General features: G+C 45.4%; 1 protein-coding gene across 1 annotated transcript in view; it reads right to left on the bottom strand.

Moving 5' to 3' along the window:
• The window catches only part of EFCAB6 (EF-hand calcium binding domain 6), a 271,537-nt gene that overhangs the window by 103,989 nt on the left and 151,631 nt on the right, over positions 1-15,917 (bottom strand). Inside the window, 1 exon segment of the mRNA XM_019515844.1 lies at positions 15,386-15,631. Coding sequence (XP_019371389.1) covers positions 15,386-15,631 — 246 coding nt within the window.

The raw sequence follows: 15,917 nt of genomic DNA on the forward strand, positions 1-15,917 counted from the left end.
CATAGACTTAAAGGAGATATAGGTTAGGTCAGGGGTTGGCAACCTCCGGCACACGTGCCAAGCATGGCATGTGCGGCCATTTTGATTGGCACACCACCACGAGCCCCAGCTCTGGGTAACTGCTGCCAGAGATGGAGCCCGGTCTGTTCCCAGCAGGCGGATGGGAAGCTGCAAGCCCTGCTGCAAGCAGCCTGGGCTCCGTGGTTGGCAGCAGCTACCCAGAGCCAGGACTGGGTACAGCAGGCAGGCTGCAAACAGCTGTGCCAGTCTCTGGCATCAGCTCTGTACCAGTGCGTGCACCCGCGCCTAGGAGCAGGCAGTGGGAGGGGCCTGAGACATCATAACCCCGGTCTCTCCCTCACTTCCGGCACAGAGCTGATGGTGGGGCTCCGGAGCTCAGCGCAGCTGCTTGTACACAGCCTGGACTCTGGGCAGCTGCAGCAAGCAGAGGGCAGGCTGCAGTCAGCTGTGTGGGGCTCTACAGCTCCGGCATAAGTTCCGTGCTGGCAGTGACTGTGCATGCACCTCGGAGCGGAGAGTGGGAGGGCTGCACTGCCTCAGGGCCAGGGCCCTATCCCTGCTGCCTGCTCCAAGGTGCATGTGCCATCACCAGTCAAAGATCACTCCACCCAGCCGGCTACCTGCTGTAGCTCTGGCTTCAGCACGAAGTGTGTTCCAGGGCAGGGCAGGGCATCCCACGGGGAGACAAGGCGGGGACAGGTTTATTTCTGGTGTGATATGTGAAAGGGACCCATGCAAGTCCAAGGCAGGAGGATGCCCAGTGCCCCACGGTGAGTGCCTACGGCCCCTGCCCCAGGGACCCCGGCATGCAGACACCCCCACTGTAGGGCAGGGATGTGTCTGGCCTGGGGTGGCCACGTACGTGGGAGTGCACCTGGCAGGGCAGCCTGTGCCCATTCATCCCAGCAGACAGGGCCAGGGCCGGGGTGCTGGGTGGAGCTGTGTTGCTGCAGGCAGGGGGGCGCCCCCAACACTGATGTGCACCGTATCTACATTCATGGTGCTGTTCAAGCATGCCACAAACAGGTTTTCATGGCTGGACAGCCACGGGCTCGGCATATACACCCTGTCCACATTCACGGCACCATTCGATGCAACCATGCTGTATGCTGGTGTTGTGCCCCGGGGCACGCGCACCCCAGTGCTATGCGGGGGTCGTTCCCCAGGGTATGCGCACCCCAGTGGTACTTGAAAAAGTTGCGGGGGAGGGTTGCACCAGCCCCACATATCCTGATTGGCCATTGCCCATTTACATTGGAGTTGCCAGGGTCTGAAATGTATCACTGTGGAGCTTCTGTTTGGGAGCCAGCAGTGCGTGGCTTGGCAGCAGCAGCACGACATCCTGCACAGCTTGGGCAGGTGGCCCGCTTGCCTCCCCTCCACTCACGTGTTGCAGCACCCAGTCACTCTGGCACAGCGCCATGCAAACAACCCCAGTCCAGAATGGCGCACAGCCCTGGTGTGCAAGGTACTCCCTCTCTATGTCACTCCTCTCTACTGAGAGCCTGGGCCCCTCAGGCAGAAGGGCTGCACTTGGCAGTGGATGTGGGGGACACTGGCAGGGCTTCTAATGCAACCTGCGCGGTTAGAGCTGTACTGCCTTTGCTACAGCTTGAGCCCGTTGCTCCTTGTCCTGTCACCAGCCCCCACTGAGAACAGTCCAGCTCCTCTTTGCAACCCCCCTGCAGGGATTTGAAGGCTGCTATTCAAACCCCTGAGGCAGCGCACCCCTCCCACTGTCTGCTTCAAGGTGCGTGCGCAGTCACCACTAGCACAGAGCTGATGCCGGAGCTGTGGAGCCCAGTGCAGCTGTTTGCAGCCTGCCTGCTGCTTGCTGCAGCTGCCCAGAGCCCAGGCTGGTTACAAGCAGCTGCTCCGGGCTGGGGAGCCCAGTGCAGCTGTTTGCAGCCTGCCTGCTGCTTGCTGCAGCTGCCCAGAGCCCAGGCTGGTTACAAGCAGCTGCTCCGGGCTGGGGAGCCCAGTGCAGCTGTTTGCAGCCTGCCTGCTGCTTGCTGCAGCTGCCCAGAGCCCAGGCTGGTTACAAGCAGCTGCTCCGGGCTGGGGAGCCCAGTGCAGCTGTTTGCAGCCTGCCTGCTGCTTGCTGCAGCTGCCCAGAGCCCAGGCTGGTTACAAGCAGCTGCTCCGGGCTGGGGAGCCCAGTGCAGCTGTTTGCAGCCTGCCTGCTGCTTGCTGCAGCTGCCCAGAGCCCAGGCTGGTTACAAGCAGCTGCTCCGGGCTGGGGAGCCCAGTGCAGCTGTTTGCAGCCTGCCTGCTGCTTGCTGCAGCTGCCCAGAGCCCAGGCTGGTTACAAGCAGCTGCTCCGGGCTGGGGAGCCCAGTGCAGCTGTTTGCAGCCTGCCTGCTGCTTGCTGCAGCTGCCCAGAGCCCAGGCTGGTTACAAGCAGCTGCTCCAGGCTCTGGAGCCCAGTCATCAGCTCTGTGCTGGCAACAGGGGAGAGGCCAGGGTTGTGCTGCCTCAGGCCCGCCCCCACCATCTGCTCTGAGGCACGCATGCAGCTGTTTGCAGCCTCCTGACTGCAACCAGCCCCAGCTCTGGGTAGGTGCTGCCAACTATGGAGCCTGGACTGCTTGCAGCAGAACTTGCAGCTGAGCCTGCCTGATTGCCACCCGCTCCAAGCCCAGCACTGGCCCAGCCCCACTACTGGGATGAGACTGGTGCTGCCCCTTGCCAGAAGCACCACACCTTTGTGGGCTTAGCTGTGTGGGGGGAGTGGGTGGTTGGGCTGATGGGCAGGCTCTGGGCCAGGGCCTCAGCTGGCCGTGCTGCAGTCCGGGGGCTGGCTCCCCAGGGAAGCACAGGGGCTCTGGCAGGCCCAGGGCATTGTTGGGTTGGATTTTGTCCGATGGCCCAGCAGCCTGGCTCTGTGCACCCATGCATCTGGTTCTGTGTGTTTGTCTGCCTCTCCTGTATATCTGTGTGTGCACACATGTGTCTGGTTTTGGAAGCATGTGTGCACGCATGTGTCTGTTCTGGTTCTTTGGGTTTATGCACATGTGTTTGTGTGTGTGTGTGTGTGTGTGTGTGTGTGTGTGTGTGTGTGTGTGCCTGGTTCTCTCTCTGCTCTCTCTGTCTCTCTGTCTCTCTCCTGTTTTTTCTTTCCTCTTTCTCTTATTTCTCTTTTTTCCCTCTCTCTCTCTCACTGCAACATGCTTAACAAAAAAGTACACAACAACAAAGACAACATTTATGATTATTAAATATACCAATATGCAGTGTGTCCTGCCATGCACTGCCCCCCACCTCCACTTTTTGTTTTTCTAGGATGCTGGCAGTCTGGCACCTTCCAAGGTAGGCATTGTGGGTTTTTTCGACACTGGCCAAAAAATGTTGCCTACCTCTGGGTTAGGTTAATGGTGCCTAATCAGGAAAGGTGTTATTTAGTGACCTTCAGAAATGCCATCAGTGCTGTTTTGTACATAAGATCATAGTGTATCTTCATATAACACTATATCTCATTTCTTGGAAGCTACATATATGTCATCTTCATTTTTCCCTTATGTGGGAAGACTGGATTTGAATTTTCTTTCTCAGCCCTTAAAAGAAAATCCCCCAACCTGGAATGTATAATGTTTTCTTTGAAATACTGTGGTCTTCATCACAAACCATTAAAATAAGCCAGAATTAAATTTTTAATAACTTTTAAAGGAAGAGATGAATGAGAAATGAAATAAAATTACATTTAAGATGTCCCACTTGCATAGATTTCACATTTTTATAGATTTACTATATTCCATGAAAAGGTAAGTTAAAACAACTATTTTTGTAGAGTCTGACAGCATATATGAATGCATGAGCAAAATGCAGACTATTCAACTGTCTAATTTTTTATAGATTTATTAAGTGAGTTTTATAGGACTCCCTAAACTTGATGATGATCTTAAAATTTTAACTCTAGCACTAAAATATTTTAATGAAACAGTGTCTGCTCTTAACTGAGGCATCACTAGTGGTTCACAAAGAAAATTATGTGAAACATTTTTGAAACACTGAAAAGCATAATGAAAGTGAAAATAAGTTATTTTGCCAGTACTAAGAGTAATAGGCTGGTAGAATATACAAACTTTATATAGAATGGCCAGTCATAGGTTCTAGGCATTTTGGGACTAGGCAAATCCAATGGGCAACACAGATCAAACATTTTCAAGGGTACAAAGATATGTAATATGCACCCTGTTCTTGTTCATATAGAGTTTCAAGACATGAAAGAACAGGATTGTATTCTAAACATCTAGCTGAGGAGTGGTCATTGTTTCAATTTTCAGTTCATCCGGCAGTCTGACACCTCAATGGTAATACTTAGTTCTTGTCAACCATACCCAGGCCTTCTGAATCCCAGTCCAGTTGCCTTTGCACATTGTCTATAGCAGCGGTTCTCAGCTGGAGATCCATGGCCCCTGTGGGGCAATGAACAGGTTTCAGGGGGTCACCAGGGGCTGCAGATCTGGCACAATCGTGACCTCCAAGGTAAGCTGGGGCACACCCTGGGCTACACCCACTGCTGCTGCTACCACCAGCTTCCCCAAAAAATGCAGATTTTTTCCTTAAAGGAGCTGCTCCTTTAAAGGAGCAAGGAGCTGCTTGGAACTGGGGGAAGTGGAAAGAGGATGATATGGTAGAGGTCACTGTGTGCATGTGGAAGTCAGGCAGCAGTGGAGAGCAGCTCCCGCAGCTCACTCCGCGTAAACTGGAGCAGGGGAGGCACAGGTGACATGTCAAAGGGGGTGGGGGGGCATGTGCCCTCCTGATTTCTGTGACCATCATAGGCAGAGGGCTGTAGCTTGGTTGGACTGACCAGAGGGACCGGGCACAGGAGTATGAAGCAGAGCAGTAAGATTCATTGCTGCTGGCACTGCTGCCAAGACCCCTGCGCCAGCCAGACCACCAGTGGTGAGAGGAGTAATGGACTGGGGAGGTGAGTCCATGCTGCCTTCACTTCCTTCCACTGCTGGAGGGAAAGTGGGATGGGGGGCAGCATGGGTGGCTGGGCTATGCCCCCCACCTCTGCCCCACACCCCCATGGGTCAGGAGTGAGGGGCACCAGCAGGGCTGGAGGAATGGGAGACTGTGTTGGGACTGAGGGGCACCAGGAAGGCCAGGGGGCTGTGAGTCAGGAGTGAGGGGAACCAGCAGCGCCAAGGGGCTGCAGGTCAGGAGTGAGAGGGGCCTTGAGTTCAAAATTTGATAACCACTGGTCTATAATACATCTGCCTTCCTCAGATCTCAGGAAGAGCTCACTATAGGTCCAGGCAGGGCCCAGACTTAGACACATTTTGTCCTCTTATGTTCAGTGAAATAGTTTTCATCTATAGTACTTTTACAACTAAGCTTCTTCCTTGCTAGTAGATCCCCCCCACCCCCCCAAATTGGAAAGTATCCCTGAGATTAGAAATAGGTAGAGGGGCCACACAGAAGCTGTACTGCCAAGCAGGCAGCAGCATAAGAGTCATGGATGACTTAAGGTGGAGTCAGAGAGATCTGATGAAATTCCTGAAATCTATGCCAATCTCAGACAATTCAAGTTTTTAAAACTAAATGTCTATTTGGGGGGATGAAGGGGGCTGAGAAGTAAAACACCCCAATACAGATTTTTCTGGTTCTTATACAAAATCATCCAGTAGCTGAAGAAAAGATGAGCTGGTGACTGAAATATCCTAGTAAAGTGAGTGCCCAAAAGCATGCAGTGCTGCAGAATTGGCTGATGACTGCAGCTACTGACAGCCATTGAATATAGCTTAGTCTTAATGTATGGAGCACTGAGAACACTCAGTTCTAATAGATGAGTTATAAGCCTCAGTGATTCCATGGAGATTCATAAGCCTACACTTCAAATGCTGTCTGGAGGAAAAAATATCCAGATACTTGAATGATGTGCTGAGACATGCCCCTTGTGAAATATGTGAGGAGAGCTCAACAGTTCTCACTGGGGTCCAAAAATCTTTGAAAAATGATCCATGCACTTGCTCTCCTGATGTGATACACTGGAGGCTGTACAACATTTTAGGGGTTTTGTATCTTTGGATTGAGAACTCAGCTCAGTACATTCTCTTAGACAAGTAGAGTGAATGTTTATCCTTTCTTTATGTTTTCTTATTATATTTTAAAAGGGAATCAACAGTACCTCTCCAAAAGATCTGTTTGTCTTTTTTTCTTCTCTTTGTTGACTTCCCTTTCATATCTGTGTGCTGATAGCAGTTAAGTCACCAGGTAAAACAGCAACTCCTAAGCTATCCAAAAGCATCTTATAAAGGATCCCATTGGAAGAAATATCCAGAAAGTTAGCCTGGATAAAAATATATAATTGGAAATAGTTTGAGTAACCTACAAAGTTGAGAATAATATATAACATGTGCATTGTAAGGCATGGCTTAGCAAAATGATAGTCTATTCCCATACAGAGCCAGTATGTATCTAGCAGGCCTGTGCGAGTAGGCAGCTATTCGATCCAGCTTCAGATCCACTCACTTAGGATGCCAGTGATCCAATCTGGAGCTCTGGACCGGGTTCCTGCTTTGATTTGGCTAAAGCGGCTCTGCAGCTTCAGAGCCGCCTTAGAGATCCAGCCATAGGGTATAATGGGGAATCAATTAAATATCTATAAGGTCATTGTTTTTTGTCTGATTTGGATGAAACATGCAGGAGTGGTAGCCTCTGCTGAGAGCATGAAGCCTGCCAAGTTTCAAGAAGATCAGTGCAGGAGCTCGGGGGAAACTGCACCCCAAATTCTTGAAAGCAAAAGTCATGTCACGTCTATGTGTTAAGCCACAGTGGGGTGAAAACTGCAGGGGTGGTGGCCCCTGGTGAGGCCACAAAGCCTGCCAGCTGTTGAGGATATAGGTGCAGGGGGGGTCTGGGGACCTGCACCTCTGGTTGCTGACAGGCAAAACTTGTGACGGGTGCTTGTGCAACTGTGTCTATCTTGGGGCAGTTGATTGTCTGTATTGATTATTTCCTCTCCTTAGTTTCTGGTTTTGTAGGTGTTAATCCTTGCTCATTAACTCATTAACACCTACAAAACCACAGACTGAGAGGAAATAATCAATACAGACAATCAACTGCCCCAAGACAGACACAGTCAGTCCCACAAGCACCCACGTCATGAGTTTTGCCTGTCAGCAGCTAGAGGAGCAGGACCCCAGAACCCAGAAGCCCTGCACCTATCTCCTTGACAGCTGGCAGGCTTCATGGCTGCAGCAGGGGCAACCATCCCTGCAGTTTTCAGCCCATTGTGCCTTAACACACACAGGGTCATCTACGTCACGAGTTTTGCCTGTCAGCAGCTTAAGGTGCAGTTCCCCCCAAATCCCTGCACATATCACCTTGAAACTTGGCAGTCTTTGTGGCCTCACCAGGGGCCACCCACCCCTGCAATTTTCACCCCACTGTGGCTAAACACAGACGTGACATGAGTTTTGCTTTCAAGAATTTGGGGTGCAGTTTCCCAGAAACCCCTGCACCAATCTCCTTGAAACATGGCAGACTTCATGCTCTCAGCAGAGGCTACCACTGCTGCAAGCTTCATCCAAATTAGACAAAAAAACAACAATGTTATAGATATTTCATTGATTCCCCATTATACTCTATGGCCGGATCTCTGAGGTGGCTCCGAAGCTTTTCCAAAGCTTCGAACTGCTTCAGAAAGCCTAAAGAAGCCAGTGCTTCAATCTGGACACGCTGCTTCAGACACCAAAGTGTCTGAAGCTTCTCTGGATCCAAAGTATGGCCCAAAGCCTCACACAGCCCTAGTATCTAGTAGTTAGGAAAGGACACAGGACTTCACTCTGCCACTGACTCACTATGGTCAAAATCCTACTGCACTTTCTGCACCCAAAGGCAGTTTCCCAGCCATGTGACTGCCATTTTTGGCACTTACATGCTGTTTGTAATCCCACTTCAAATGCAGTGTGATTGCATAAATGTCCACACAGGAATGTTCAGTTAACTATTTTATGGCTAGGCAGGTAGACAGCTCCATATGTTCCTGCCCTGGATGTGTGTAAATTGTGACATTCTACCTAGCAAAACCCATAACTAGGGGATGTTAGATACTAGAGGAGAAGAAGGGGGTCCTCCCATATTTTAGCCCAATAGCTGTGTGGTTGGGATATTGCCCTGGATGCAGAAGACCCAGATTATAGGATCCCCTCATCATAATGGGGTCTAAACCCACATCTCTGATTTCCCATCACAGTATTTTAACCACCAGCCTTTTGAAGTTGGAGGGAGATCTGTGGGGCTAGGTGGAAGAGAAAGAGCTAGAAGGTGTGTGGCTCAGTAAAATGGATGCAACTGAAAAGGGTAGGGACTCTTGGTTTTAGCAGGGAGCATTGCTGCTAATAGGACAGAAACAACCCCATTGCTCTCCCTCTATTTTATCCACTGAATATTAAAAGCAGGGTGCATGCTGAGTAACTGCACGGACATTTATGTGCTTACATCGCCTGTGAAGTAAGACTGCAAACTGAATAAATGCCAAAAAGGGCAGTTATGCAGCATGTAAAGTGAAATAGGATCCTGCCCTATGTGATCTCTCAGTGCTTCAGTTGAATTCATCTGTGAAATGGGGATAACACCAAACACCTTGCAGAGCTCAGTTTAGCTTTATCAGACTTAATTCATATCTTTCAGACTCTAGGGGCTTCTTGGGTAAAAGGCACTGCACTGCACTATGAAGGCACAGCATTCTCTCCAGCCACTCTTTGTGTGTCCTTCATGAAAAAGCATACCTGTGATAACTTCAGATATAGCATTCCCTCAGAAAAAAATCAATCAAAAAGAAAACCTTTCATTTTGTTTTATTAAATCTAATCTGCTCCCCTATTTTAGAGAGTGAGAGAGAAGCAGACAGAAAGGGAAAGGAAAGACATGAAAAAGAAGAAGCCATTGTATAGCATCATCTAAGATTAGCTCAGTTGAAGCAAGTGCATTCTGCACACAGAAAATGGGTACAAACTCTAAAGGAACAATGTGAATATAATTTATAGAAAGGCTTCGAAGTGGCCTTAAAATTGTCCCTTATCTTCCTCAGTCTGAATGTCATCTTATATAAAGCCATCTGAGAGAAGCACGCCAACCATTCTGCCTCAGTAAAAGCAGAATTGTCCTCAAGTGCCTCAGGATGAGTCATGTCACCCAATTATAAATGAAGCCCCTAAGTGTCATTTAAAATAAACTAGACTGATGTGGCCAAACCACTGGAATTTAGAATGTAATTTAGTCCCTTCACCACCTTTGTGTAAAACCTGTGCATCATGCAATGTCCCCAAAGTACCTGAGTTAAATCCTCAGTCTGATTATGATATCTCCAACACAGATTTGACAGGTTTAAGCTCAATTTGTGCATGTTTAAAGGACTCCATTATGTTTTATTTATTATTTAAAAACACTGCATCTTTAAACCTGGCATCCCATACCGCATTAGAGCTGTGAATGAACAGTGCCATCCACTGTTTCTCTGCATAATCTTTCCCCCCAATATATTTCCAGGATGATCTTAAATAAGACATAACATTAAAATTAACTTCATGGCTGAAAAATATATGTAGAGATCAAGGCTAACATATAATCTGTTAACTTTCAAGGTAGATTTCTATTACAGTTTTTCCAAGCAAGTTTTCACTGGTGGATGAGCCATTTCAAATGTAATGTCTCTATATTCATTTACCTAAATGAAAAATCATAACATTTTCCCAATCAAATAGATCATATGGGCAGTCAATAAATTAGTGAATGTAAATCTTCCATTCATTTAGATAAAAGAATTGCATTTATTCCTTAACAAAAAAAGTGCTCCTTGGCATTTCCATCTTACTGAAGGCCCCAATTCAAGACAATGTTTAGGTGCTGTTCTGGACAGAAACACTTCCCCAGATTTGGACTGAAGCATGGTTCACTATATAAATATATTTCAATAGTCTCTTACTAGTAGTGAGATTTCTGGAAGGTGTTAATTTATGCAGATTCTGCAGCAGCCTTAGAAACACCCTTCAGAACTGCATTCAAACACTGGGGGAGGTGGGGTGCGTTGCATTTTTTTTGTTTTAAACTTTTGATTGCTTGTTAAAGCGTATCTTGTTATCAGGCTCCCTCTGTCAAATTATTCTACAACCCGTGTGACTAAAGTCTGATCCTGCAAGGTATTGAGTCCTGTAATCTCAATCCAACAAAGTCATAAACATGGGCTTAACTCTACTCATGTCAGCAGTCACATCATATAAGTATGTCTGCAGGCCCACTGAGTGGGACTGGCAGCAGAATTAAAATTAAACAACTCTTTTTTGCTTTGTTGCATGATAGCGCCAGTGCTCAGCCCCTTCCAAGATTCCCTTTAGGGCATGAGTGTCAAACTTATACAACTCCCCAGGCTGGATCTGAGCTGTGGGACTCCACAGAACCTGGATCTGGCCCAACTCCAGCAGCAGGGCAAATAGTGGCAGAGCCATGGGGTTTTATGCAGCCATTGTTCATCCCCCCCACTCCATCCACCCCTCCCCCCGCCACCTGCAACACATCAGAAACAGGGTTCCACACCCTGGATTTCAGACATAGACCTAGCCCCTCAAATTCCCAGCCCCTCTTAGAGCCCTGTCAACCAAATGATATGGCTCTGTGGGCTGGATCTGACCTGCACTGACTGATGCCCACCAACTGCAATGACAGTAGATTGAGCCCTTACCAACTATTTTCTTTCTTTCCTTTTTCACTGGGTTTCTACTTTCCTTAAATCTTTTGCAGTTTTTTTCCTCTGATACAAGATGATGAAATTTCAGGTAGAAATCATTTTCCAATTCAAACTCATTGTAATTTCACACTGTTGTCTGACTGTAGATTTCACCACCACAAATAATGGTTGACCATAATGGTAAAAACATTATATAGGGAACTATATGAATAAAGCTAAAAGGATAATTAATTTCTCATGATTGGTTATCAGTGAGTACAGAACATACAATGCTGAGCTGTAACATTGCCTGATGCTGAAAGGACATATTTATAATGCATTGTGTGGGGAAGTAGGTGCATGACCGTTATTAACCCCATAAAGGGCACCAAAAGTTTTTTCTAAAAAAAAATTCATAGAAAGGAAAATGCACTCAGGGAATTTGATTTTAGGGAACACACTTGTGCTCATTCATATTTTAGTATCAAAGAATATTTTCCAAAAGCCATTTCCTATTGATGCTGTTATGTTTGCTTCTCACTTATAATGATCAGCAGGACACTGGGTGGCAAGGTTCAGATTAGAACTGATTTCTTTGATTTTCCTATTATGTTTTCAAAGGTAGGAAAGAATTCCATCTCTTTGAGACTCGCTGGCTGTAGGTAAAGAATTTTTACAGCTCATTGGAGAGCAAATTAGAGCCAGTTATAACCTGACTGACATGCCATGGCAATAAAAAACCAAATACCAGCAGGGAAACAATGCAACCAAGTGCCCTGGACAGCTGCCACACAAGAAAGAGTAGTAACTTCCAGTTGCCACCATGCCACTGGCTGTTTGTTTTTTAACTCCCCCTCCCCACCCCTGCAAGTCAGAGCCCAGAGCAGCTGCCCCAGTCACCGCACCCTAGTTGTGACCCTGCCTAATACAATCCACACTTTTTGCAAGGTAGAGGTTGTGATTCTATACACACATCTGATTTAGAAGGTCTGACGATTCTGATTTGGAAGATCTGATGATCACATGTGTGTGGGGATGAAGTCAGTCAATATTCAAAATAAGACCCAAATTGGCCATCTTATGTCCCACTCTCTTTAAACTAGGGTTGAAATTGTTTTTGTAACAAGATTCTACTGCAGAATCTTACAATAAGAGAATAGAAATGGGTATTTGAATTTCTCTTTGGAAATGCTGAATATTGTTTATAAGAGATAAAGTTTCCATTGCATCAAATTTCTACTTCATGAAGGGCCTATCTCACTTTTAAAATTGTCCTCTGAACCTTATGGGCCAAGTCTTGCATATTTACATGCATGGAATAGTTTCATAGTTTCACAGATTTAGGGTCGGAAGGGACCTAGTAGATCTTCTAGCCCAACCCCCCCCAGGGCGGGAGAACAACAAAACCCCAAAACAAAAACGGGACTCAAATGAGTCCAGCCAGGTAGGCATCCAGCCTCTTCTTAAAGACCCCCAGGGTAGGGGCCAGCACTTCCATAGAAATAAACAAGAGATGCAAGTTGATCCATTGTAGGACTGGTGTCTTTATTCTCTCCAAGCTTATTCATAGATTCATAGATATTAGAGTCTATGTTCCTGGGTAGGAAATAGCGCTGGGATAAATTGAAGTATCCTAATGGTCAGACTCATCATTTTAAAAATAGAGGAAGTAAAATATGGAAGGAAAATTAATAGTGTCACATGTATTCAAATAACAGCAACTTACTTTGCAAACTGCTCATCAGACAAAGAAGGACAATATTCCTGTAAAATTTTTCTGAGGTGATTTCTGCTAATAATATCAGCGTTTTTAGGATCATGGGACTGCAGAGCCTTGTGGAAATCTTTCCAATTTTCTGTGATTTTATCTGACAGGATATGCAAATGTAGGGATGTCAAAAATAAAAAGAGTCTTTCAGGTTACACTGCTTTATAATGGTAATCATGAAGTAAAATGAAAGCACCCTAAAAACAGAAAGTCAACAGTTACTGAAAATGGACCTCATTATTACTTACAAGGTAGTCCCAAGGTAGTACACGAGAAGCTGGCTTCTTAATTTGTTTTGTTTCATTAAGCCATTTATGACCCATGTAATTAAAAAAAAAGTTTTTTGAATTAAAAAGTTTTTAGGATAATGTTTCCAAAATTGTGTACAATATCAGTCAATGTGTACACTCTCCAGTTGTTCTACTCTGTAAAGTGACTATGGAAGAATGGCACCTCTCATGACAGATCAGCCCATTTGTTTGAATTCCAAGTCATATGTGTGGAAGAAATCTAATGACCTCAGTGACAAAAGAAAGTGTTTGCTGATTGTTTCCCCTCCTTTTCCCCTGTAGAGCAAAAGCCATTCAGAGAGTTGAATGTTGTACATCTGTCATAGAAGGCCATATTTGAAGACAGTAGGATAAAACAGGTACAGCTGAGAGTAGACCCGGTCTATAATATGTAGTTCAGGATCAATTTGTGGCACCAGCAGTTACAAAAGCAAATTTTTACTTGCAGCTTGAGTGCATTTAAAACAAGAGCTATTCAGATGTAATAAATATGGAACCTGAATTTTAAAAAGTAATTGGGCTTCACCCTCAAACCTGAGTGAGTTCTGTTCAGTACAAGATCTGAGTGGGGACAAAAGTGATTTTCTGTTGCTTTCACCTATCCCAGTCTGGGAGCTAGGCAGAAGATGGTCTGTCTGTGTAAAGTTCAGCTTTATTGTTAGCATTAATAGCAACTGCCTCAGGGCTTATTTATCATTCCCATGGCTTTAGCAGCCCCTAAGGGATCATTCCAGCATTCAGGAATGAAGCAGCACAGCAGCATTTTGAAAAAAAAATATCCTCCATAGGTTGTACCCCCTGAGAATCTCTCTTTGGCAGGGGTTGGGCCAGTATGGAGTGCTGCAGAACTCTTCCACCAGCTGTGCAGCACTCAGGGAGCCAATGGCCATGGGCAGGCATGCATTTGTTGGATTCCAGAGCTTTACATACACGCAGCCACTGCTCTGTTCTGCCCATTTTCCTGCACAAAGAGCACTTCAAAATAGACATGAAGGCATGCACAGCAATTCTATCCAGCCAGAGGGCTGGAGAGCAGGAATACCCACATGTCTCTTGATCTCCAGTCTCTGGAAATTTCTGAGGACAGCTGAGCACAAAGCACGGTGCTCAATGGCTGTCTGCCCCACTTCTGCCCGCATGGAGGGAGGGGGAAGTAGAGCACTGTGGGATGCTGGAGGACCAATGAAATAAATAGCTGCTTCAAGAAGTGCTTCCAAAAAAAGTGCTTCAATGGTGTTCCTCATTTTTAGCGTCATTTTAAAGTGTTTTGGCCATTTTTAAAGTGATTCTTTGGCTGTGCATGTCTGTATCCTTTGGAGTATTTCAAGGGCACTTGGAGCACTTCTCACAACAGGTCTGTCCATGGTCACTGGATGGATCCTTAAAGACAATGGTGAAGCTTTCTTTCCAGTGGGTTTTCACCAGCAGTTTGGAAGAAAACACCCACGGCAGGGGCCATAATTGGCCTACTCTTCAGTGTTCTTCGAGAGTGAAATGCTAGTTAGCAGGGTAATGCCCTGTTGTCAGAGGATCCCAGCTGAAAGCTCATCCCAGGATGGTCATGTTGAACTGTGTTTCTGTTACCAACACTTCCTCAGGCATTTCACCACTACTTGGGAACTTCTAAAATGAATCCAGACTAATTAATGTGTACATTCTGTTTAATTTTCAGACCTATTTGTATTTAGACTTTGCCATACTTGTGTTCCCCCATCCATCATGTCACTTTTATAACTATAAAAAGTATGTTCCAGACTCTCAGCAAGACCATTATTCAACTCAAGAATAGGTGGAAGGGACCTGAGCTGATGAATCAAATATCTATTGTTGGCGCCATCAGAATGGAATGCAGCCTATTTCAGTTGCTACATCAAAGCTTTTCTCAAAGCAACACATGCCATTCAAGACTGTTCAATAGGAACCTCTTTGTGTGTATCTAGTGCCTATCTTGACATTGCTGGGTTCCTTTGATATTTTACAGGAAGATTAGTTATGCCAGCCTAAGACAAGACCTAAATAAAAATGTATACAGTTGTCAAATTAATGTGATTTTTAAAGAAAATTATAAAGAACTCCGATATTAGAAAGCAGTTATGGAAACTGTTGATTAGACCATTTATTACTACAATTAACAAAAACTTTGACAGTAGTATCTCTGTCAAAAGAAAATGACATGCTGAATAGAAGTTCCAGTCACAGGATACAGCATACAACCTCACTACATGTACAATGAGTGGTTCTAAGGAAAATATTAAAAGATGACTATAAAACACTACAATTTTCAAAGTCATGCCCACGAAAATACACAACCTATGGAAATCACATATCTTATAACCTATGTATTGTTATAAAGAATAATAGATAAAACAATAAAAGGGTCTTCTGCAAAATATCAGGGAAACAGCTGACAGTTGTGAAATGGTATCTGTTCCACAACCACTATACACGTGTAAATTAGATTGTAATAGATTCAAGGAGGCATTTCCAAAAACCTTAGGTAACTGTGAAATTGCTTCCTAGTATATACATCAGAATCAAAAGAATCCAGAAATACAGATTATGTAGGTGTACATTGCTGAAAAGCATATGCAATACAGTAACTTAAATGAAAGCTACAAAAGGTTTTACTTGGAAGTGTCTTGATACTTTGCTACAGTCCTTATAGAAAAGCATAGTCTTAGACGAATATTGATGATCACTCACTAGAGATTCCTTTTCTTCAAACAAGTCTAAAAATTTATGGTAGCTGAGGTGCCCAGTGTGTTCTGGATCAATTAGCTTTATTAGGTCTCGAAACTCCTCATCATTTATTTGAAATAGGAAACAATCTAAAATGCAATGAAGCTCGTTTCTAGTGATTTTTCCATTTCGTCTCTAAAACAAATGTTCACATGTGTATGTGTAAGAAAAGAGCAATCAAATTTACTAAGAGATCATGTCTATTATAAAGCATTGTTCTATATCCAGCAGGTCACCCTAACCCACAGTGATTAAAAATGCTTATTATCCATTACATGTTCTGAATCATGCGGTCTCAGTCTTGTGGTCTCAGTGGCCAAGAAGATATGCTACTAGAATCCTTATCACCAGCAGAGAGACTAAGGCCACAGAGATGGAACTATCCTATTATGTCTAAATGGTACCTCAAGGTCAGGTCTGT

The sequence above is a fragment of the Gavialis gangeticus genome, unplaced genomic scaffold (assembly GCF_001723915.1).
Source record: "Gavialis gangeticus isolate Ggan-Ray unplaced genomic scaffold, GavGan_comp1, whole genome shotgun sequence".
Classification (NCBI taxonomy): domain Eukaryota; kingdom Metazoa; phylum Chordata; order Crocodylia; family Gavialidae; genus Gavialis; species Gavialis gangeticus.